This window comes from Mustelus asterias, chromosome 5 (genome assembly GCF_964213995.1).
Source record: "Mustelus asterias chromosome 5, sMusAst1.hap1.1, whole genome shotgun sequence".
Classification (NCBI taxonomy): Eukaryota; Metazoa; Chordata; class Chondrichthyes; order Carcharhiniformes; family Triakidae; genus Mustelus; species Mustelus asterias.
The window spans coordinates 70566564-70588847 of record NC_135805.1 but is presented as its reverse complement, the minus strand read 5'-3'; the positions used below and the strand labels follow the sequence as shown (position 1 = coordinate 70588847).

The 22284-nt window shown below is 42.8% G+C and overlaps 1 protein-coding gene across 1 annotated transcript in view; it reads left to right on the top strand.

The window, feature by feature from the left end:
- Window positions 1–1157: 1157 nt before the first annotated feature.
- Window positions 1158–22284, top strand: part of man1a1 (mannosidase, alpha, class 1A, member 1) — a 492377-nt gene continuing 471250 nt past the window's right edge. Inside the window, exon 1 of the mRNA XM_078212736.1 lies at window positions 1158–2030. Coding sequence (XP_078068862.1) covers window positions 1512–2030 — 519 coding nt within the window. The 5' untranslated portion in view covers window positions 1158–1511. The remainder of the gene's footprint in view (window positions 2031–22284) is intronic.

The following is a 22284-nucleotide window of genomic DNA, read 5'->3' as shown; positions in this document are numbered from 1 at the left end:
ACTTGGGTTATGTCTCCGCAAAATATAACCTTATGCATAAGGTCACCAAGTCTGGAAGTCGGTACTTTGATCTTTCAGGTGACGATGCTTCTGACAGGAGTTTGGGACCAACCTGGTTGTTTTGTCGAAGGATCATTTGGACTCGAAACGTTAACTGTTTCTCTCTCCACGGATGCTGCTCGACCTGCTGAGTTTATCCAGCGTTTTATTTCAGATTACCAGCATTCGCAGTATTTTGCTTTTATATATGCTATACAAGTCTATTACCTTTAGGAAGGAAAGGTTGCTTCGTTGTCTGCATGCATATTTATGTTAACATATGAACGAAACATGTCCGCAAAACAAGTCACGCTATCCTATCCGTTTTGACTAATGTTCCCGACAAACAAGGAATTTTAAGCAACGAATTTTAAATGGGAGCGGGACGTCCGCTGAGAAGATTGCAGCGCCGTTCATCTCCTCTAGCCAAACATCTCTCATACAGTTGGTTACCATTTGCTTACCAACAGTGCCTTTCCATTTCCAACATGTTCACATTTCCTCTGAGAATTTTCAAAACAGACCATGGCAATCAATTATAAGTAAGTGTCCGATATGTAAATAAAAAGCCACAAAGTAGAAGTATGGCAAAACAAGTGCTGTGCAATACAGCTTTGCAGGGAGTGATCAAATGGTTCGATTTGGCAATATCATAACAACACGGTCAAAATTCTACAAGTGAGAAAGGGGGCAATAAGCAAAATGCAGGATGCTGAGTTAAAAGGAATAGAAAGTAAGCGAGACCTTTTTTAAAAAAAGAGAATCAAGTCAGAAAGCGAGGTTCAGAATTGTTAACTCATGGAAATTGCAAATAACTTCAAAAATGCACGCACACACACACTCAAGGAAGTAAAAGACGGAAGCAAAATGAGAAGAACAATTAACTTTATTTCCTGGTCTTGTAACGACATCATGTGACGGGCTGCAGAGTGGCACTATCCTCCCCTCCCTCTGACAGAGGCGAGAACCTGGTTCCAGTGGGCGGCGGGAGCCCCGCCCGCTGTCAGCGGGCAGCGGCCGATTGGTCAGGCTGGCTGTCGCTCAGGCCGGTTTGGAAGGCGGCCCGGGGGCTCGCGAGGCGCGCGATAGGCCGACGCCATTGTCCCTCTCGGAAGGTTGGGGAGGGCGGGCTTCCGCTCGCGCTCCGGGCTCAGCAGCAGCAGGCTCGGCGCTGGTGTGAGCTGCAGGTCTGGCCACACTTCCTCATTGCAGACGTGTTACACGATGGACAGGTGATGCATTGCAATATTAGCCTGTTCCTCAGCTCAGCTCCGCTCCAGGCAACAACACCAACCAACCACCCTCTCTTCAGGTCCGAAACGAGAGAAACCCACCCACTCCTCCCTCCACAAATGGTAGTTTACAGCGACTGACAAAAGTCTCAAATCTTTCAAAGTGTTGAGTAGTTTCTCATTTTCTGGTTCACGAGAAACAGCAACCTCCCCACAAAAAAAACAGCAACACAATCAGCAATGCCACCGACAACTCTTCTGCCTTTTACTACTCCTGGTATTAGTCGGAAGTCGGTGAACAACAGTTCGGTTTTGATCAACCGGCCCGCCTTTCGACTGACTGAGAAATTCTTGCTGCTCTTAGTTTTCAGCGGCTTCATCACTCTGTGCTTCGGCGCGATCTTCTTCTTACCCGACTCCTCCAAACTGCTGAGCGGGGTCTTCTTCCACTCGCAGCCGGCTTCGCTCTCAGGAAGCGCACCCAAACTGGACGGCAGAGAGTTGGAGGCTGACAAGTTGCACAGGATCCGGGAGGATCACGAGAAGGCTCTCCGGGAAGCGAAGGACACCCTCCAGAAACCGCTGGATGAGATCAAGCAGGACATCAAAGAGCAGAAGGAAAAAGTTGCACAGGATTCCGCGAGTAAGAGGGAAGGAGCCCCGCGTTTGCCCAATGTCGTTTTTCGCAAACCTGTGGGTGCGACAGGGCGTGAACCTACCGACCCTGAGACCAGGGAGAGACAAGCCAAGATTAAAGAGGTACAGGATGTTTCCAAATCACCTTCAGTTATTCACATCCTTGCTGCTCTCTCTCTCTCCCCCCCCCCCCCCCCAATAGGTCCCCCCACTTTCTGCCAGGGGCTGTGAAAGAGGGTTTTTGTAAACTTCATTCTGTTTGCCTTGCTGAGAGTCTCGGGGGTATTCTCAGCGATCGGCTTTCTCCAGCTTTTTAGGTTTATCCACCTGGGAACTCCAGATCCCGATGCAGGTCTCAAGTTGTAAGCCCGTGTGTCCTGTCACAGTTACATGCTGGAATGTCCACCCGATAGGAAGAACACAGCAGCGTAGAGTTTTCCCTAAGAAGATTAAAACTACCTTTCCCTTCCTGCAGAAATTCAGGAACGCCAACACTTTATTTATATATATAATAGCGCATTTAACGTGGCATGTCATGGAAATAGTTCTGAAGCGAAAACTTATTTAAATTCTGTACTTCAGACCATTTCGAGAATTAACATGGAAAGTGGTACTTGATCATTTAATGCATTGAATTTGAAGATAATTGCAACGGAGATAAATTGGTTGTTAAAACAAATATTATGGCATCAAATTAGCTTGGGGGAAATGTATGCCTTTCCTAGCTTTGCTAGATTTAGTGGTAAAATGTTTTATTTTCTTATAATGCTGAACCTATTTTCTTCATTATTTTCAAATAATATCCTAAAATGAACTGTGTAGATTTTAAAGTCTCTGGTCCAATTCTGGGTATGTCTGAGTTAGAAGTTGGGCTCAGTATTCAAAGGAGGGAAATAATTACAAAATATGGCCGATGCTAGGAGTTGACGGCCCCAGCATTGACCCTCGTTACTCCTCTGAAATGGATAGCAACTTCGGGAGTCTGTATGTGCACAAAATAGCATGGGAATCCAGATGTTGTCAGTGATGCTGCACTCCTCCAGAGGGTGTGCTGTTGAGAAGCCCCAGACTGCGATCGTGGAAAATCAGTGAATTGAGAAAAACTTACGTTTTTGCGCTGTTAAAACTCTTAAAGGTTACACCTTGTTGAATGAAGTGTAACTGGTGTTTTAACCAGGTACTGTATTCATGATTACTGTCAAATGCTCGCAGGAGCCCTGAAAGTTAATTTTATATTCGTGGATTGTCAAATTTCTCAATTAAATAAATCCACAAATTGTTTATAATTTATCTTCTATCATTTTCCAATCATTTATTTTGCTATCTGAAAATTTAAATTAAAAAGCAAGCATCTACTTTGTTGCCTGGACGAATACTTCAGTGTAATTGGCTGCTAATCCTATGGACTATTTCTGTAATCATGATGTGGAGATGCCGGCGTTGGACTGGGGTAAACACAGTAAGAAGTCTCACAACACCAGGTTAAAGTCCAACAGGTTTATTTGGTAGCAAAATCCACTAGCTTTCGGAGCACTGCCCCTTCGTCAAGGAAGTGGGAGTTCTATTCACAAACAGGGCATATAAAGACACAAACTCAATTTACAAAATAATGGTTGGAATGCAAATCTTTACAGGTAATCAAGTCTTAAAGGTACAGACAATGTGAGTAGAGAGAGCGTTAAGCACAGGTTAAAGAGCTGTGTGTTGTCTCCAGCCAGGACAGTTAGTGAGATTTTGCAAGCCCAGGCAAGTCATGGGAGTTACAGATAATGTGACATGAACCCAAGATCCCGGTTGAGGCCGTCCTCATGCGTGCGGAACTTGGCTATCAGTCTCTGCTCAGCGACTCTGCGCTGTCGTGTGTCGTGAAGGCTGTCTTGGAGAACGCTTACCTGAAGCGTTCTCCAAGGCGGCCTTCACGACACACAACAGCGCAGAGCCGCTGAGCAGAGACTGATAGCCAAGTTCCGCACACATGAGGACGGCCTCAACCGGGATCTTGGGTTCATGTCACATTATCTGTAAACCCCATGACTTGCCTGGGCTTGCAAAATCTCACTAACTGTCCTGTCTGGAGACAACACACACCTCTTTAACCTGTGCTTCACGCTCTCTCCACTCACATTGTCTGTACCTTTAAGACTTGATTACCTGTAAAGATTCACATTCCAACCATTATTTTGTAAATTGAGTTTGTGTCTTTATATGCCCTGTTTGTGAACAGAACTCCCACTCACCTGACGAAGGAGCAGCGCTCCGAAAGCTGGTGGATTTTGCTACCAAATAAACCTGTTGGACTTTAACCTGGTGTTGTGAGACTTCTTTCTATTTCTGTAATAACATGGTTGTTCAAAGGGCTTCTTCTTTTTCACGAGTACACTTAGCTAACAAATGGTTAACACCTTGTCATATGAGGAAAGTTTGAGGTCTCTGGGTCTGTACTCACTGGTATTTAGAAGGATATGGGGGGATCTTCTTGAAACTTACAGGATACTGCGAGGCCTGGATAGAGTGGACGTGGAGAGGATGTTTCCAACTAGTTGGAAAAACTAGAACCAGGGAGCACAACCTCAGGCTAAGGAGATGATCTTTTAAAACAGGGATGAGGAGGAATTTCTTCAGCCAGAGAGTAGTGAATCTGTGGAACTCTTTGCCGCATAAGGCTGTGGAGGCCAGGTCATTGAGTGTCTTTAAGACAGAGATAGATAGGCTCTTGATTAATAAGAGGATCAGGGGTTATGGGGAAAAGGCAGAAGAATGGGGATGAGAAAAATATCAGCCATGATTGAATGGCGGAGCAGACTCGATGGGCCGAGTGGCTTAATTCTGCTCCTGGGCCTTATGGTCTAATATATATAGTATATGAAATGGTTTTGATTTTTGTTTTCGGCCATATAAGCTGTTTGATATCTCGGCTGTGGTTTACTTGCGTTCTTCGCTATAGTGAGTCTTGTTACACAAGGTTCTGCCCAGAACACAATAAACACAGAAAATTTACTTTGAAAAGGATGTTCTTTTAATTTGTTGTCTTCGTTAATCTTAGCGCAAGTTTGCAAACTGTTCCAGAAAGAGGAAAGTGGTATGACAGAGGAATCAATTGAATTTGAATAGGAATTATTCATATAATCCTAATTAGTTGGTATCCAAATAAGCAAGTCATACTTCAGTTAAAAGTATGAAATAGAGCCTGAAGGAATGTTCCGGTCATTCATTTCTCATACCTCACAAGTAGACTTTCCTTGTTAGGTGTTGGTTCAATTACATGGAAAAAATTATAATTTCCTCTTGGCCCTTAATCCCCTGCTACGCATCTGATGAAGTATCTCAGTGATTCAACTGCCACAGCTTGTTTCAACATCATCAGCTTTTCTATTGAAGCTTCCTTTGTTAAAAGCCTATTCTTGGTCTCCTGCCTATCTTGATTTTGAAGTTCCTTTGTAAAATTGGGTGACATTGCCATCTAATCCTGGACCTGCTTTCTGTTCAAATCCTTCAAGTAGATATGATCAAATGGCGACTGAATATGATCTATTTGTCATTATGGAAATGTGGCTACAGGGTGACCAACACTGAAAACTAAATGTTCAAGGATATTTGACATTTTGGAGGGACAGGCACAAAGGTGTTGTGCTGATTATAAAGTATCGGAAGAAGAAAATGTGAAATTTATTTGGGTGGAACTAAGAAACAGCAAGCGGCAGCAAACATTGGTAAGAGCTGTTTATAGGGCACCAAGCAATATTGTAGTGTAGGGCATGGTATTAATCAGTAGATTAGAGAAGCATGTAGGATGGGTACTACAAAAGTCATGGCTGATTTCAATCTGCACACTAACTAGGTAAGCCTAATGAGCACTAATGCTGTGAAAGATGAACTTCCAGAGCGTGTTAGGGATCGGTTTCTGGAGCAGTATGGTGAGGAACTGACTGGAAAACAGACTATTTTAGATCTAGTATTATGTAACAAAAAGGCCTAATTAATATTGTAAAGGACCTTTTGGGACGGTACATGCAGGTGAAGTGTTTTCTCTGGTTGGGGAAGTCTAGAACTAACTAATGGACGCTTTTTCAAAATAAGGGGAAAGCCACTTAGGACTGAGATGAGAATTTTTTTACTCCGAGGGTTGTAAATCTTTGGAATTTTGTACCTCAGAGGATAGGGAAAGCTCAATCTTTGAGTATGTTTAAAGCAGAGATTTCCAAATACCAGTGACATACAGGGTTATGGGGGATCATGGGGGGGGGGGGGGTGCGGTGGAGGCATTGAACTTGATGATCAGCCATGATATTGATTGGCAGAGCAGGCTTGATGGGCTGAATGGACTACCCTTGTTCCTAAATCTTTTTCCTTCTGCCCACAGCACCAAGATTGCCTTGGGTGAAAGTAACCATGTGACTATAGTTGTGGAATACTGTCCCCCATCCTCTTACCCTGAGGCCCCTGATGTAGCAGTCCATTTGATCTTGCTCCTCTACTACTTTCCCTTGGTAATTCGCCACTGTGGCATCATCCCCTTATTATGCATTTCCTCCTTATCCCAACACAATCAACGCAGAAATAAAATACTGTGACTGCTGAAAATCTGAAATTTTAGGAAATGCTTAGACCAGACAGTGTTGGTGGAGATTGGAACAGGTTTGATGGCCTTTCATCAGAACTCTGATGAAAGACCATGGACCTGAAAGATCGTCTACCTGGAAATGTTAACTGTTTCTTCACAGATGCTGCCTCACCTGAGTATTTCCAGAATTTCCTGTTTTAGTTAAATCAATATATTATCACCAAAGGCAGTTGCTTCCATGCTCTGATGTGATCTTTCCCTGATTCCTTATTTCTGTATTCTAGAACTTTCTCCAACGAGACTGACAACAGAGCATTTGTCCTGCTGAAGATAATTTCTGTATTACATGTTTTAATAACTTGAAATAATTTCAACAAACGCTTTGGAAATTGGTTTCAGCCAGCAGTATCTCTAGGGGCACTCAGTGTATCGATAGGAAAAGGATTGCAGATTGGCTTTCAAGTTGAAGTCACAGTCACTTCTGAATTGCAGCTAAATAAATTCTGTCGTTTGAAGGGCATTGGGATTTTTAATGTTCACTCCAACCTCTGTCAATCAACAGTTATGGTTTCAGTTGCTGTCAGATGTCAGACCGAGTAGGTTGCAGCTGTTTTTACATTGGTGCTAGTGAGATGTTTTCTGCACAAGTTTACAACAAGTAGGTCTTGCACTTTTGAGAAACTGGTGGTACAGTCTCACTAGCAGCTTTAGTACAAATTTGCTGGATTCACTTAGAAGAGGAAATTTGTATTTGCCATCTGGTGCGTGGATCTCCTATTTTGCATACTAGCTTCCTGTAAACCCATTATGACAGCACCTTATCAGATGTCTAAGGGAATATAGTTCACACCTTTATATGTATAATGCTAAATTACATGGTTAAATTCTAAAAGACTGAGCCTGATTTAACATGATAGTAAATACTATCATTTAATTGAGAAACAGCCTTGTGTTCTCCACTTCCTTGTTCTGCACGGTTTCAGTCGTGTGAACAGGGCTGTGTATGAGATCATTTCCTCCATTCTCTTCATTAACAACTCAGTTAGAAGCTGCAGAAAAGAACCACTAAGTTTTTGAACTTTGTGCTTTCTTCTTTAGAAGTAGTTCAGAACTTGTGCAGGTCCAAAGTTGTACTTTTAATCTCTTACTGTGCCTCATATCTTCTGTGTATTCTGTTTGTACATTGAATCTAGTTGTTTCAGCTTGAATGCAGTGGTCTCACAGCATGGTATATATCTCGGTTGCGAGTCAGCAGGAGCGTGTGATGAGCATTCTATTTATTCCCTAATGCAGTGTGCAATTGGTAGAGATAGCTTAGTCCTTTCTCAGGTTGCAGTAAGACCGGGTCTGATAACTGGTGATTTGTTTTCAGCAAAAATTAAAAATGTTGGGAGAAAGCCCAACATGCAACGAAGCAACCATAAACTTTGTCTCGCTCTGGTTCTTTTTTCAAATCTCCCTAGCTGCTTATTTAGATTGAACCTGATGGTGCACAAGCTTGGTGGCTGCTCTGAAAATTACACTGCCACCCTGTTAATTGTGAAGACTGTTTGCTTTCATGTCCATAACATATCCAATTCTTTATCATTTTAGAGTCTCTCTCTTGCAGTCTCTGGCTGTATTCTACACAAACTCAAATTTATTCAGAAGTTTTCAGTCCATATCGACATCAACCGCTTATATTTACATCACACCTTTTATGTAATAAAAAATCCAGAGGCTCTTTACAAAACATAGTATGACATTGAACCACAAAGGGAGATATTAGGTCAGATAACCAAACGTTTGTTCAAGAAGGAGCCTCTTAGAAGAGGAAAGTAGGACAGACAGATGTAGGGAAGGTATTCTGGAGCTTGGGTCTCGATAAGTGAAGGCCTGGCCACCAATGGTGGGTGAATGAAAATTGGAGATGCACAAGAGACCAGAATTGGTGGGGCATAAATATCTCGAAGGGTTGTAGGGCTTGAGGAGATTACAGAGATGGGAAGGGGCGAAGCCGTGGAAGAAATTGAAAATGAGAATGATAAAAGTGCATCCTATTAAGTTAAACACTACATCCAATTTTTGTTAAAGGCACATTACTGCAGATGCTGGAATCTGAAACAAAAAATAGAAAATGCTGGAAAATCTCAGCAGGCCTTACAGCATCTCTGGAGCGAGAATAGAGCCAATCTGGATGACCCTTCGTCAGATCCTGTTTTTTGTTGACTTGAGTGGCTTCCCGTTTACCAGCATGTTGATTTTTTTTTTAAAAACTGTGCTATCTAGTTCTGATCTTGTAGCTTTCTATTGCTTCATCTACTGTGTTTTTTGCCTCTGTATCACGACTGGAGGGCGAGCCTTCAGCCACAAACTCTTGAATTCCATCCCTCTTTCTTTAACCATCTTTGCATTGCTGCGTCTTTTATTAGCATGCTTGAACTGTATCTGCCTAGCTGTGCTTTTAGTTACCTCCCCTAACTTGTTTTCTGCTTCCTACTCCTGACAGTTTCTGTACATTGCTGAGGGAAGTTTTATTACCAGAAAGTTTGTACAAATATAAGTTATTTAAATAATTTTGTCAAGTTGTATTTGCAACTGAAAGGTTGAAACAGACAAAACTTTCAAAATGAAAATCAATTATCTGTAATTCCAACGACAATGTTAATATTGTCTTGATTCAGTGCTTGTTTTATATAGAAGTGTGTTTGTTTGAAAGGGAGCCTACTGCATAAGAAAAATATTGACATTAGGAACTCATAAATTCACTTGATCAGCAGTTCAGAATATTTGCTTTGCAGGATTTCCGCTGCTGGGAGGAGCTGCTTCCTTTTGGTCTTCTGGAACTTCAAGTGCAGTCAGATCATTTGCTTATTAAATGATTTGTGTTTTGTTGATGAGACTCCCTTCTATCAATAACTCTACGCAGTGGTTAAATTTCAGTGTACAGTCCTTTGACTTGGCCCTCTGTCGTGCACATAATGTGAATGTTTACACAGAATGTATATCACAGAAAAAGACCACTTGGCCCAAAAGATTCGTGCTGATGTTTATGCTCCCCCCTAATGGTCCACCTACCCCTTGACCTAATTTGTGTACACCTTTCGGGGTTATGTTGCTGCTGCAGAATTATAGCATAACAGTTTTTATAATCTGGTTGATTTTTGAGCTGAGCATTTTGGACTGTTAGTGCACTCCTCCCTCTCTTCCTGATCCTTTCCCACGCCACCCTTCGCCCCCTCACCAACCCCCCACAACTGATTGATGCCACTCATGGTTGGATAATTTAAGCGTGCATTCTCCAGAACGGTTGGCAGTGCAATGCTGATCATCAGAGTGGAGATGTGCTCTGGAGGTCCCATCAGTTTCTGTTTTGTTTCATGATGCAGTATTTGGTTGTTTTACACTGCTCTATCTAGTGGTCCTACAGCAAACTGGCAGAATTCATCCAGTTAGGTAGATGGTGTGTAAATTTTTGCAGAGATGGTGATTCAGACTTATGACCCTTTTGAATTGAGAAGCTGTTCAAATTTATGCAGCTGTGGTAACATTATTTTACTAGATATTTGCATTGGCTGTTGTCTTTACGGGGGATGATGAATCAACTTCAATAACTTTCTAAGGGCCGAATGGCTCTGTATTTTGTTATTTCTAAGGAATTTATTGAAATTCAAGTGTATCAGTTTGGATTCAAAAGATTGGCTCAAGGACAATGAGTTGTGATAAATGGTTGTTTTTCAGACAGGACGACAGTGGACAGTTGTTTTCCTCCAGGGATAGTGCTGGGACCATTGCTTTATTTGCAAATCACATGGCGTACAGAGCAAAATTTCAAACTTGGAGGTGTGGCGGACAGTAAACATGAAACCAATTGACTGCAAAAGTATAGAGGCTAGTAGAATAGGCAGACAAGTGGCAATTGGAATTTAATACTGAGGTGTGAGGTGATACATTTTGACACAAAGGATAAGGAGCAACAATATAGACTTAATGCCACAGTTCTAAAGAGTGAGGTCCATGTGCGCAGGTCGAGTGAGGTTAATGTGCACAGGTGATAGGACGTATTAAGAGAGTGGTTATCAAAGCATATGGGATATTGGGCTTCATTAATAGAGAAATTGAGTATGAAAGCAGGGAAGTTGTGCTGAACATTTATAAAGTTCCAATGAAGCCACAACTACAATATTGCATGCAATTCTGGTCACCATTCTTGAGGCAAGTGTGAAGGCGGAGGAGATCCACAAGAATGGTTCCAAGGTGGAGGGATTTGAGCTACAATGTTAAATTGGAGAAACTTGTGTTGCTCTCCTGGGAGAATAGGAGATTGAGGGGCAATTAGACAAAGGTTCGCAAGATTGTAATAGGCTTGAATAAGGTGGACAAAGAAAAACTGTTTCCATTAGCTGGTAGAGCAAAGGACCTGGGAACACATCTTTTGAGCAAGGAATGCAGTGAGGAAGAATTTTGTATTGCAGTGATTGGTAAAAATGGAACTTGCTGTTTACGAGGGTGATGGGAACCAAGACAATGAATGATTTCCAAAGGAAATTGGGTGGGCATTTATGGGAAATAAACTTGCAGAGTGACATGGAGAGTGTGGGGGAATGGTACTGACTGGATCATTCTACAGGGAGCAGGCATGGATTCAATGGACTGAGTGACCCCTTCCATGCTGCAGTGACTTTATGCCTGGTGAAAAATTGAAATAATTCCAGCATCACCCATTATAATCCTGTTAGAACAGAATTACACTGCAAGATTTCACAGTTTTTAACAAAACCAACTTTATGCATGAAGGTAAATTAAACGGAGCAAGCACCTCTGACTTAATACTGTAGCTTAGAAACACTTGCCACGTACTCAGTTCTGCTACATGGTCCACTTTATCCAAAGAGTTTCCGAAGGTTCATCCACTTTTTCTTTGGGAATAAACCAATGGTATATTACAGCTCTCTGGAATTCATTCTGATTTCTCTTCAGTGTTCCAGCTATTCTCCAAGGTGCAAAATTGAATGGAGCTCCATTAGTTTTTGGCTAAGTGACCACCTGCCTCTGGATTCTACAGCTCAAGCATCGGCCTCACTGCGGCTCCAACGGAGTGGTTTAAAACATCAGAAAACACCCTTGCTTTACGATCGTCCTTTGCATTGATTTCAACTGGCAACCCAAACTGATTACTTCCAGAACCGCAACAAGGTTGGCTGCCTTTTGTGGAGAATTGCTGTCGATTTCTTTCAGCGAAACAAAAAGTTTCAGTCAGTTTTCCCGTTACCAACTTTATCTGCTACTAGATACCAGCTCCCAATCGCAGGTTGCCTCATGAACAATGGATCTAGAATTTACTCTTGGCACGGTGGCACAGTGGTTAGCACTGCTGTCTCACAGCGCCAGGGACCTGGGTTCGATTCTCTGCTTGGGTCACTGTCTGTGTGGAGTTTGCACGTTCTCCTCTGCATGGGTTTCCTCCGGGTGTTCCGGTTTCCTCCCACAGTCTGAAAGACGTGCTGGTTAGGTGCACTGACCTGAACAGGTGCCGGAGTGTGGCGACTAGGGGAATTTCACAGTAACTTCATTGCAGTGTTGACATAAGCCTGACTTGTGACTAATAAATAAACTTGACTTTACTTTTGCTTTTACTCTAGTTCAGGTGTAATTCTGTCTTTATCTTTAGACTTCCAAGGAGCTACAAGCTGCATAAGACCCAAACCTGATATGGTCTCTTGATTGCTTTTCCAAACATTAAGAGTCTGACTTGCTGCTCATTGAATTCATAGAGATAACTGAAACAAAGAATCTCATGAAGCCCCACCCATCTCCAGTGACAGTGTGACACACCAGGTCTGTTCCCAGGCAGATATGCAAATTAACTGCCTTTTAATTCCAAAGCTTTCCTTAATTCTGAGAAGCCACATGATTAACCTATTCTTCATTGGAATAACTGCAAATGTAATATATCCAGTTCTTTAGTCAGTTTGATTTGGTTTATTATTGTCACCACATTGTAGACAGTGAAAAGTATTGTTTCTTGCGCGCTATACAGACAGAGCATACCATACATAGAGAAGGAAAGGAGAGGGTGCAGAATGTAGTGTTACAGTCTTAGCTAGGGTGTAACGAAAGATCAACTTAATGCAAGGTTGGTCCATTCAAAAATCTGATGGCGGCAGGGCAGAAGCAGTTAAGTCAGTGGCATGTGTCCTCGGACTTTTGTATCTTTTTCCCAACAAAAGAAGGTGGAAGAGAGTATGTTCGGGGGTGTGTGGGGTCCTTAATTATGCTGGCTGCTTTTTTGAGGCAGTGGGAAGTGCAGACAGTGTCAATGGGTGGGAAGCTGATTTGGGGGATGGATTGGGCTTCATTCACGACCCTTTGTAGTTCCTTGTGGTCTTGGACAGAGCAGGAGCCATACCAAGCTGTGATACAACCAGAAAGAATGCTTTCTATAGTGCATCTGTAAAAGTTGGTGAGAGTCGTAGCAGACATGTCAAATTTCCTTAGTCTTCTGAGAAAGTAGAGGCGTTGGTGGGCTTTCTTAACTATAGTGACAGATTGTTGGTGATCTGGACACCTAGAAACTTGAAGCTCTCGACCATTTCTACTTCATCCCCTTTGATCTAGACATGTCCTCCGCTGTCCTTCCTGAAGTCGATGACTATCTGCTTCGTTTTGTTGACTAAGAGGGAGAGATTATTGTTGTTGCACCAGTTCACCAGATTCTCTATCTTTTTGCTGTATTCCGTCTCGTCATTGTTTGAGATCTGACCCATTACGATGATGTCATCAGCAAACTTGAAATCGAGTTGGAGGGGAATTTAACCACACAGTTATAGGTGTATAAGGAGTATAGTAGGGGGCTGAGGGCACAGTCTTGTGGGCACTGGTGTTGAGGGTGATTGTGGAGGAGATGTTGTTGTCTATCCTTACTGATTGTGGTCTGCGAGTTAGGAAGTCCAGGATCCATTCGCAGAGGGAGGAGCTGAGCCCAGGCCACGGAATTTCATAGGAATAATAGTGTCAAAGTCGATAAATAGGAGTCTGACATGGGTGTCTTTGTTATGTAGGTGTTCCAGGGTTGAGTGAAGGGCCAGGGAGATTGCGTCTGCTATGGACCTGTTGCCGCAGTAATTGAACTGTTGTGGATCCAGGCAATCTGGGAGGCTGGAATTGATTCGTACCATGACTAACCTTGCGAAGCACTTCATAATGATGGATGTCAGATCCACCGGACAATAGTCATTAAAGCACGCTGCTTGGTTTTTCTTAGATACTGGGATGAAGGTCATCTTCTTGAAGCAGGTAGGGACCTCAGATTGTTGTAAAGAGAGGTTGAAGATGTTTGCAAATATCCCCGCAAGCTGGTCCACACAGGATCTGAGTGCATGTCCGGGTACCCAATCTGGGCCAGTTGCTTTCTGTGGGTTGACATTTGAGAAGGCTGCTCTGACTTCGGCAATGGTTCGTCCAAGGTTTGTGGGGTGGAGGGCATGCTCTCGCTGACCTCTTGCTCAAAATGGACATAGAATGCATTGAGCTCATCAGTGAGGGTGCATTGGTGCCAGCGATTTTACATGTTTTCATCTTGTAGCCTGTTATGGTTTGCAGACCTTGCAATAATTGGCAAGGGTCCATGTGGCTAGCCTGAGACTCTAACGTGGCACAGTACTGAATTTTGGCATCTTTGGATCTCCTTGGATCATATCTGGCTTTCTTGTGTAGGTCGGTCACCTGACTTGAACGCCTCGGACCTGGACTTGAATAGGCAGTGGATATCCCTGTTTATGCATGTTTCTGGTTGGGAAACGTGGATTTGCTTCTTTCTATACACTTACTAATGAAGTCAGTTACTGTTGTGGCGTTCTCACTCAAGCTGGTCGCAGAGTTTTTAAATACTGATTGGTCTACTGACTCTAAGTAGTCCTGTAGGAGATTATCCAATTCTTCAGAATTGCTCGACTTTCTTTGATGGATTCTCCCATTTCAGTTTTTGTCTCCAAGCCGGGAGCAGGAGCACAGCCTTGTAGTCTGATTTTCTGAAGTGTGGGCGGGCGATAGAGCAGTAGGCATGTTTGATATTTGTATATCAGTGGTCTGGGATGTTTGGGCCTCTGGTGGAACAGGAGACGTGTTGGTAGTATCTTGGTAGAGTGCTCTTGAGCTTGGCCTGATTGAAGTCCCCAGCCACAATGAACAAGGCCTCGGGATGTTTCATCTTGAGGCCATGGATGGCACAATGGTTAGCACTGCAGCCTCACAGCGTCAGGGACCCGGGTTCGATTCCCGTCTTTGGTCACTGTTTGTGTGGAGTTTGCACATTCTCCTTGTGTCTGCGTGGGTTTCCTCCGGGTGCTCTGGTTTCCTCCCACAGTCCAAAGATTTGCAGGTTAGGTGCATTGGCCATGCTAAATTCTCCCTCAGTGTACCCGAACAGGTGCTGGTGTGGGGCGACTAGGGGATTTTCACAGTAACTTCACTACAGTGTGAATGTAAGCCTACTTGTGACTAATAAACTTTAACTATTTGTCGTGGTTTATATTTCATCCAGCACAGTCTTCACCTCCGCGTGTGATGGTATGTAGACTGTTGTCAGGATAACAGGTGAACTCCCACGGAAGGTAGTAGGGGCGGCATTTTAGTATCGGGTTTTCTAGGTCCGGGGAGCAGAAACTCGCCAGTGTTGCTACGTCTACCATGAGGTGTTGATTAGGAGACAGACCCCATCTCCCTTAGCCTTGCCTGAGGCCACTGTATGGTAAGCCACCTGCACCCTTTGATCGCGCCTTCCCAGCTGTTAACCTCTTGAATCAATATGACCTCAACCTTTTTAGTGTAATAAACTCTAAGCTTGTTTGAATTGCATTTATTTCAGAATTGATTTTACTGGTTTATCAACCAGATACCCATATTTCCTACAGTTAAAGCTTTAATTCCTAAAATTAAAGTTTTTTTCAAAAACATATGAATTATGGGCTAGATATTCACAACACACCAGTGCCACATTGAAGCTTCAACTTTAAATTTTAGCACAGGTGGCAGTTTACTGAACAGTCGGTATTTCTATTTAAGTACAACTTTTGATGTTGCAAATTTTAAAATCATTTGGTGAAAAGTTGATGATTGCAGTCCCCTCATTACGGGATCCCTAACAAGCTGGGTCACTCAAGTAATCTGACTTGAGGTTTGCTGATCAGAAATGTTGATTGACCATTCTGCCTGAAATTCCCAAATAAATATAAGTGATTTGAAAATTGCTTTGTAATATTAGCAACAAAAGGAAACGCTGCGAATGTTGTAAAACGCACTTTGAAATGCCCTGTGCTCTTCCAGGCCAGAAATCCCACCTGAAGAACTCTTTACCACAGAACCCCGACTGACATTACAACATGGAGCCTTTGATTTTATACAAAGACTGACATTTTGAAGCCAGTGATTTTTGTGCATCTGTATAGATTAATGCACGAGACAGATTGAACTCTGTAGCTGCTGCTACGGAAACAGAACAACAAAATCTGTGTTTTTGTCTTCTGTGCAAACCAAGCAGTAATTGTATTAGGTCATTAAGGAGTTGTTGCTTAACAAATATCTATTAAGTCAAAATCTAATGAATTAAGTTGATTTTTTTTGCTTGAGATGCAGACTGAGCAATTTCTTTTTAAAAAGCGCCAGAATTAATCTATTATTTTGATAATTGACCAACCGCTTGGGGTGAAACGTAGCTCTGTCAAAATATTTTTAACTTTGATTTATTTTTGAGCAGATTAGTTCCAGGGGCACCCCCTGATCATCCTGTCAGTTCTTTTTAAACATTTGAAACATCATTGGGCCTTCCTGCTTGTAGCAGGTTTCATACTGAAATGTCGTTGAACTTATCATATCAGCGTCGAGTTCCTCCATAATCTTGGGCATCTTGCAAATGAGAAGCCCTGGCTATGTTTGTTCTGGTCTGATAGCTGTTGCTGCAAGTATACAGGATGTGGTAGGAAACAATTATTTTGCCTCCTCTTCCACTGTGCCTTCCAATTTTCCAAGCAATTAAAAAATGCTCGATTTTATCATTTTGTTTATGAATTTCATTCGAAACGTAGCTTCATTTAAAAATATTTGTTCTGTCTATGAATTTCATTTGAGATATGGTTTTTTAAAAGACAAATGAGAAATGAAAAGCAAAATTAAACTTTTCTCCACTCAAAAGTTGGCAATATTAGTGCAAACCTGATAGTTAACATAATATTTTATAGTTTAACTGACATTTTTCATGTTTTTGAAGTTCTGTTACTCAGAATTATAAAATAATTCATTAATTTGGTTCCCCCATAATAAACGGCTTAGTGTTACGTAGCAGCATCCATTCTTGCTTAGGGGCTGGGAACATTTTGTTTGTGTTAACGACCAAACAAACATTGAAGCTTTGTGCTTAATTAAATAATGGTCTAAGTACACAAGATCACTTGATCTGGTAATAACAATGGTTGTACACTCTAACCCTTCAGGGCAAAGTTTCTCCGGGCTTGGATGTCCATGAGTCATCAGTTAATCTTAATCCGTTTGTCTATTAGCAGACGAACCTAAAGCAGAAAATTCTGAGGCGCACCAACCTATTTTCTCTGTCTTTTTCCCTTATTGGGAACTTCGTTTTTAACTTCTCCCTGTCCCCTCTCTTTTTAAAAATCTCTCCCTTTCTCCCTCGCTTCTCCCAGGATTTTTGTATTCTTGAGAGTTTTTGCTTTCTGTACAGGGGCATGGATGGGACCTTTGTCTTCACAGCTCCAAGACCTGTTGGTCATGTGTATGGGCCTGACTGATATAAAAAATCAAAACCATGCATGTGCGCTCTTTCCCAGCTGACACATGTGTGGCAGGCCCAAGATTCATCGGGTTTTGGAGATGCCAATCACAGAGTTAATGGCAAAGGTTTGTTTTAGTTTAATTACATTAATTTTGAATCTCTTTTCATGGCACACTTAGGAAGGATCTTCACAGCGCAGCACAGTGTTTGAGAACCACTGTTCTGGAATACTAAATACACTAAAGTCAATAAAATAGGCAAATATTTTAACCTCCCTCTCCCATACTTCCCCTTGCTGTGCACCTCCATGCAATTTACAAATGTGTGCATACTTTAAAGTGAAGTTTATTATTGTTACATACCAAGATATGTTTGTAGATCGTATGTCAAAGTATTTGGGTAGTTTGTGTTGTAACATGCCGTTAAGAGACAGCAGCATGCCATCACGAGAAGGGAAGTGTGTCATGTGATCCAGTCTCGGTTTCACTTTAGTCTGCAAGACGTTCAGGCCATTCAGCCCATCAAACTCATAGTGGCACTCTGCAAGAGTAAGTTAGCGAATCCCATTTCTCAGTCCTAGACCTGTAGTGCTGCAGATTTTTAATCTTTGGGTGCTTGTCCAATTCCGTTTTGAACGTCAGGACTGAATCTGCCTCCATTAACTACCATTTCAGCGTGGGCATTCTTGATCAAGAACATTCATAATTTTTAAAAACAATGATTTTCCTCAAGTGGCCTTTGGTACTTTTGCCAATCACTTTAAACCTTTGTTCTCTGGTTGTCAACCCTCCTGCAAATAGGATTAGTTTTTTTTCTCTGTCATCATTTTTAGCATCTCTATCAAAGCTCCTCTCGACTGTCTCATCTCCAGCTTTTCCAGTTTATTCACATAACTGAAATCCCTCATCTTCTGGCGCCATTCTTGAAATATTTTCTGCACTCTCTCCAAAACCTTCACATCCTTCCTAAAGTGTGGTGCCTGGTATCATGTGAATGTTTCCTGCTAGCCAAAACTGAGGTCAGTGAGGATTGGTTAAAAATGCTCCAGAATCTGGGGTCAGACCCAGCACACAGGAAGCTGGTTGTTGTTGGAGGCCAATCAGCCCATTTCCGTGCTGTTGCTGCCGGAGTTCCTCAGGATAGTGTCCAAGTTCCACCTATCTTCAGCTGCTTCAGCAATGACCTCTCGGCTATCATCACGTTAGAAATGGGGTTGATGGTTGCACAGCATCCAGTTCTAATTTTAATTCCTCCGACCATAAAGCAGTCTATGTCCACATGCAGCAAGATCAAGGCAACATCCAGGCTGGATTTATAACTGGCAAGTCACATTTCAGACACGCAAGTGTTGGGCAATGACTATCTCCAACAAGAGGAAGGCTAACTTGTCTTCCACAGGCCTTTAGTAGCAATTGTCGAAGGTGGCAGTTTCTTTTCTCCAAATCTGGGTGGACGTGCCACATTTCCAAGGTTAACCTTCAAGGAGCCCTTGAGTCTTAATCTCTGCTTATTCCGCAGGTGCTGTCCAAATTTAAATTGACAGTATGTGACCACCTTCAGGATTTGATCATCAGTCACGTGTACTAGTTGTACAACTCTGCTGATGATTTCTTCAATCCCAGACATTTCTGCTCTTTAAATACCTCAGTGTTGAGCACTTTGTTCTCCCATCTGATGCCCATGATATTCAGAATGCATCTCGTGAAACCTGCTCAATTGCTTAATGTGTCTGGAGTAGGTAGTCCATCTCTCTCAGATATAAAGAAGGGTAGGTATCACCACAGCTTTGTCCACAGCAAGTTTTGCTGCAAATGTGAGAGCACTCCGGGAATTCCATTTCCCACCCTGCTGTCAATGTTGAAATTTCTGAGAATAATGTCGAACGGGATTTTTCTTGCGCCCCTGCAGCATGTTTCATGGCGGTGGAGGCGACTCACCATTGGTTGTCAGCCGGACTGGAAGATTCTGTCGGCGAGAACGACCGTCATCTGCAGCCTGCAGGTTGTGTCGTTAGTAGTTAGCGTAGGTAGGGTATAGTCGGTTAGGTAATGACCATCTCCAATAAGAAAGAGCCTAATCGCCTCCCATTGATTTTCACAAGCACTAGCATTACTGAATATCCCATATCAACATCCTAAGAGTCATTATTTAACTAGAAACCCAACTGAATTAGCTACATAAATGTTGTGACCACTAGAATAGTTCAGAGACTGTAAATCCTTCAGTGAGTGGCCCACCACTAAACTTCCCAAAGCCTTCCTAATTACAAGGTACAAAGCAGGATTGTAAAGGAATTCTCTTCGCTGATGGATATCATTGCAACGACATTCAAGAAGCTTGATATCGTCCGGGCAAATCTGATCCTCTTGATTAGCCCTCGATTTGAACATTTCCACTAGTTTATGCATCTACTTCCTCCAGTATTTGTCTACAATTGCTGTTCCTTAAATTTCTTCTAATGTCAGGCTTGGCTCATCTGGTCAATGAACAGCTAGGAGTTAAATTAAAAAGCAGAACCAAAAAGGTGGTAATCTCTGGATTACCGCCTGAGCCGTGAGCTAATTGGCACAGAGTCAATAAGATTAAGGAGGTAAATGCGTGGCTCAAAGATTGGTGTGGGAGGAATGGGTTTGAATTCATGGGACATTGGCACCAGTATTGGGGAAGAGGGGACCTGTTCCGATGGGGCGGTCTTCATCTGAATCGTGCTGGGACCAGAATCCTAGCAGGAATCTAACCTCGGGCAGAGCAAAAAAGGTGACAAGTATGAGAAGGGAGGTGGTCAATGAAGGACTGAGGTTGTTGTACCAAATGCGCGTAGTAAGCGGAACAAGGTACATGAGCTTGTTGCGCACATTGAAATTGTCCGGTATGATGATGTGAGCATCACAGATGTGGCTGCAAGGGGATCAGGGCTGGGATCTAAATATCTGAGGATATGTGTCCTATCGGAAGGACAGGCAGATGGGCAAAGGGGGCGGGGTTGCATTGTTAGTAAGGAATGAAGTTGAATCAGTAGCAAGAAGTAGTATAGGATCAGAAGGCATAGAATCTCTGTGGGTAGAGTTCAGGAATCGCAAAAGTAAAAAGACCCGGATGGGAGTTATGTGCAGGCTCCCCCAGCAACAATCAGGATGTGGGGCAGGAAATACATCAGGAGATAGAAAAGGCATATAAAAAAGGCAATATTACTATAATCATGGGGGCTTCAATATGCAGGTGGACTGGGAAAATCAGGGTGGTAGTGGATCCCAAGAAAAGGAATTTGTGGAATGTTTAAGAGATGGTTTTTTGGAGCAGCTTGTGACAGAGCCTACTAGGGAACAGGCAACTCTGGATTTGGTGATGTGTAATGAGGCAGACTTGATTAGGGAACTTAAGGTGAAGGAACCCTTAGGGAGTAGTGACCACAGTATGATAGAATTTACCCTGCAGTTTGAGAGGGAGAAGCTGGAGTCAGATGTAACGGTATTACAATTAAATAAAGATAACCACAAAGACATGAAGGAAGAGTTGGCCAGAGTTGATTGGAAAGGGAGACTAGCAGGGAAGACAGTGGAACAGTAATGGCAGGAATTTTTGAGTTATTCAGGAGGCACAACAGAGATTCATCCCAAGGAGGAGGAAACATGCTAAAGGGAGGATGAGGCATCCATGGCTGACGAGGGAAGTCAAGGACAACATAAAAGCATACAAAGTGGCAAGGATTAGTGGGGAGCCAGAGGATTGGGAAGCCTTTAAAAGCGTGCAGAGGACAACTAAAAAAGCAATAAAGGGGGAGACGATGAAATATGAATGTAAGCTAGCTAGTAATACAAAAAACGATAGGAAGAGTTTTTTTTTCAATATATAAAATGTAAAAGAGAGGCAAAAATAGCCATTGGACCACTAGAAAATGAGGCTGGAGAAGTAATAATAGGAAACAAAGCAATGACAGAGGAACTGAACAGTTACTTTGCATTAGTCTTCATGGTGGAAGAGACCAGTGGGATGCCAGAGCTCCAGGAGAATCAGGGGGCACAGGTGAGTGCAGTGGCCATCACTAAGGAGAAGGTTCTGGGGAAACTGAAAGGTCTGAAGGTGGATAAATCAGCTGGACCGGATGGATTGCACGCCAGGGTTCTAAAAGAGATAGCTGAGGAAATTGTGGAGGCATTGGTGGTACTTTTTCAGGAATCACTGGAGGCAGGAAGACTACCAGAGGACTGGAAAGTATTTGATGTAACCCGCTGTTTAAGAATGGAGGGAGGTAGCAAATGGGAAATTATAGGTCGGTTAGCCTATGGCAAGATTTTAATTGCATTATTAAAGATGAGGTCACAGAGTGCTTGGAAGTGCAGGATAAAGTAGGACTGAGTCAGCATGGCTTTGTCAGGGGGACGCTATGTCTGACAAATCTATTTGAGTTCTTTGAGGAGGTAACAAGAAGATAAGGAGAGCCAGTGGACGTGATTTATTTAGATTTCCAGAAGGCCTTTGACAAGGTGCTGCATAGGAGAGTGTTAAATAAGTTAAGGGCCCATGGTGTGAAGGGTAAGATCCTGGCATGGATAGAGGATTGGTTGACTGGCGGAAGGCAGAGAATGGGGATAAAGGGGTCTTTCTCAGGATGGCAGCCGGTGACTAGTGGTGTGCCTCAGGAATCGGTGCTGGGACCACAACTTTTCACAATATACATTAACGATTTGGAGGAAGGAACTGAAGGCACTGTTGCTAAGTTTGCAGATGATACAAAGATACGTAGAGGGACAGGTAAGATTGAGGAAGCAGAGGGCTGCAGAAGGACTTGGACAGGTTAGGAGAGTGGGCAAAGAAGTGGCAGATGGAATACAATGTGGAAAAGTGTGAGGTTATGCACTTTGGAAGGAGGAATGGAGGCATAGACTATTTTACAGATGAGGAATTTCTTCAGCCAGAGAGTGGTGAATCTGTGGAGCTCTTTACCGCAGAGGGCTGTGGAGGCCAGGTCATTGAGTGTCTTTAAGACGGAGATAAATAGGTTCTTGATTAATAAGGGGATCGGGGATAATGGGGATGAGAAAAATATCAGCCAT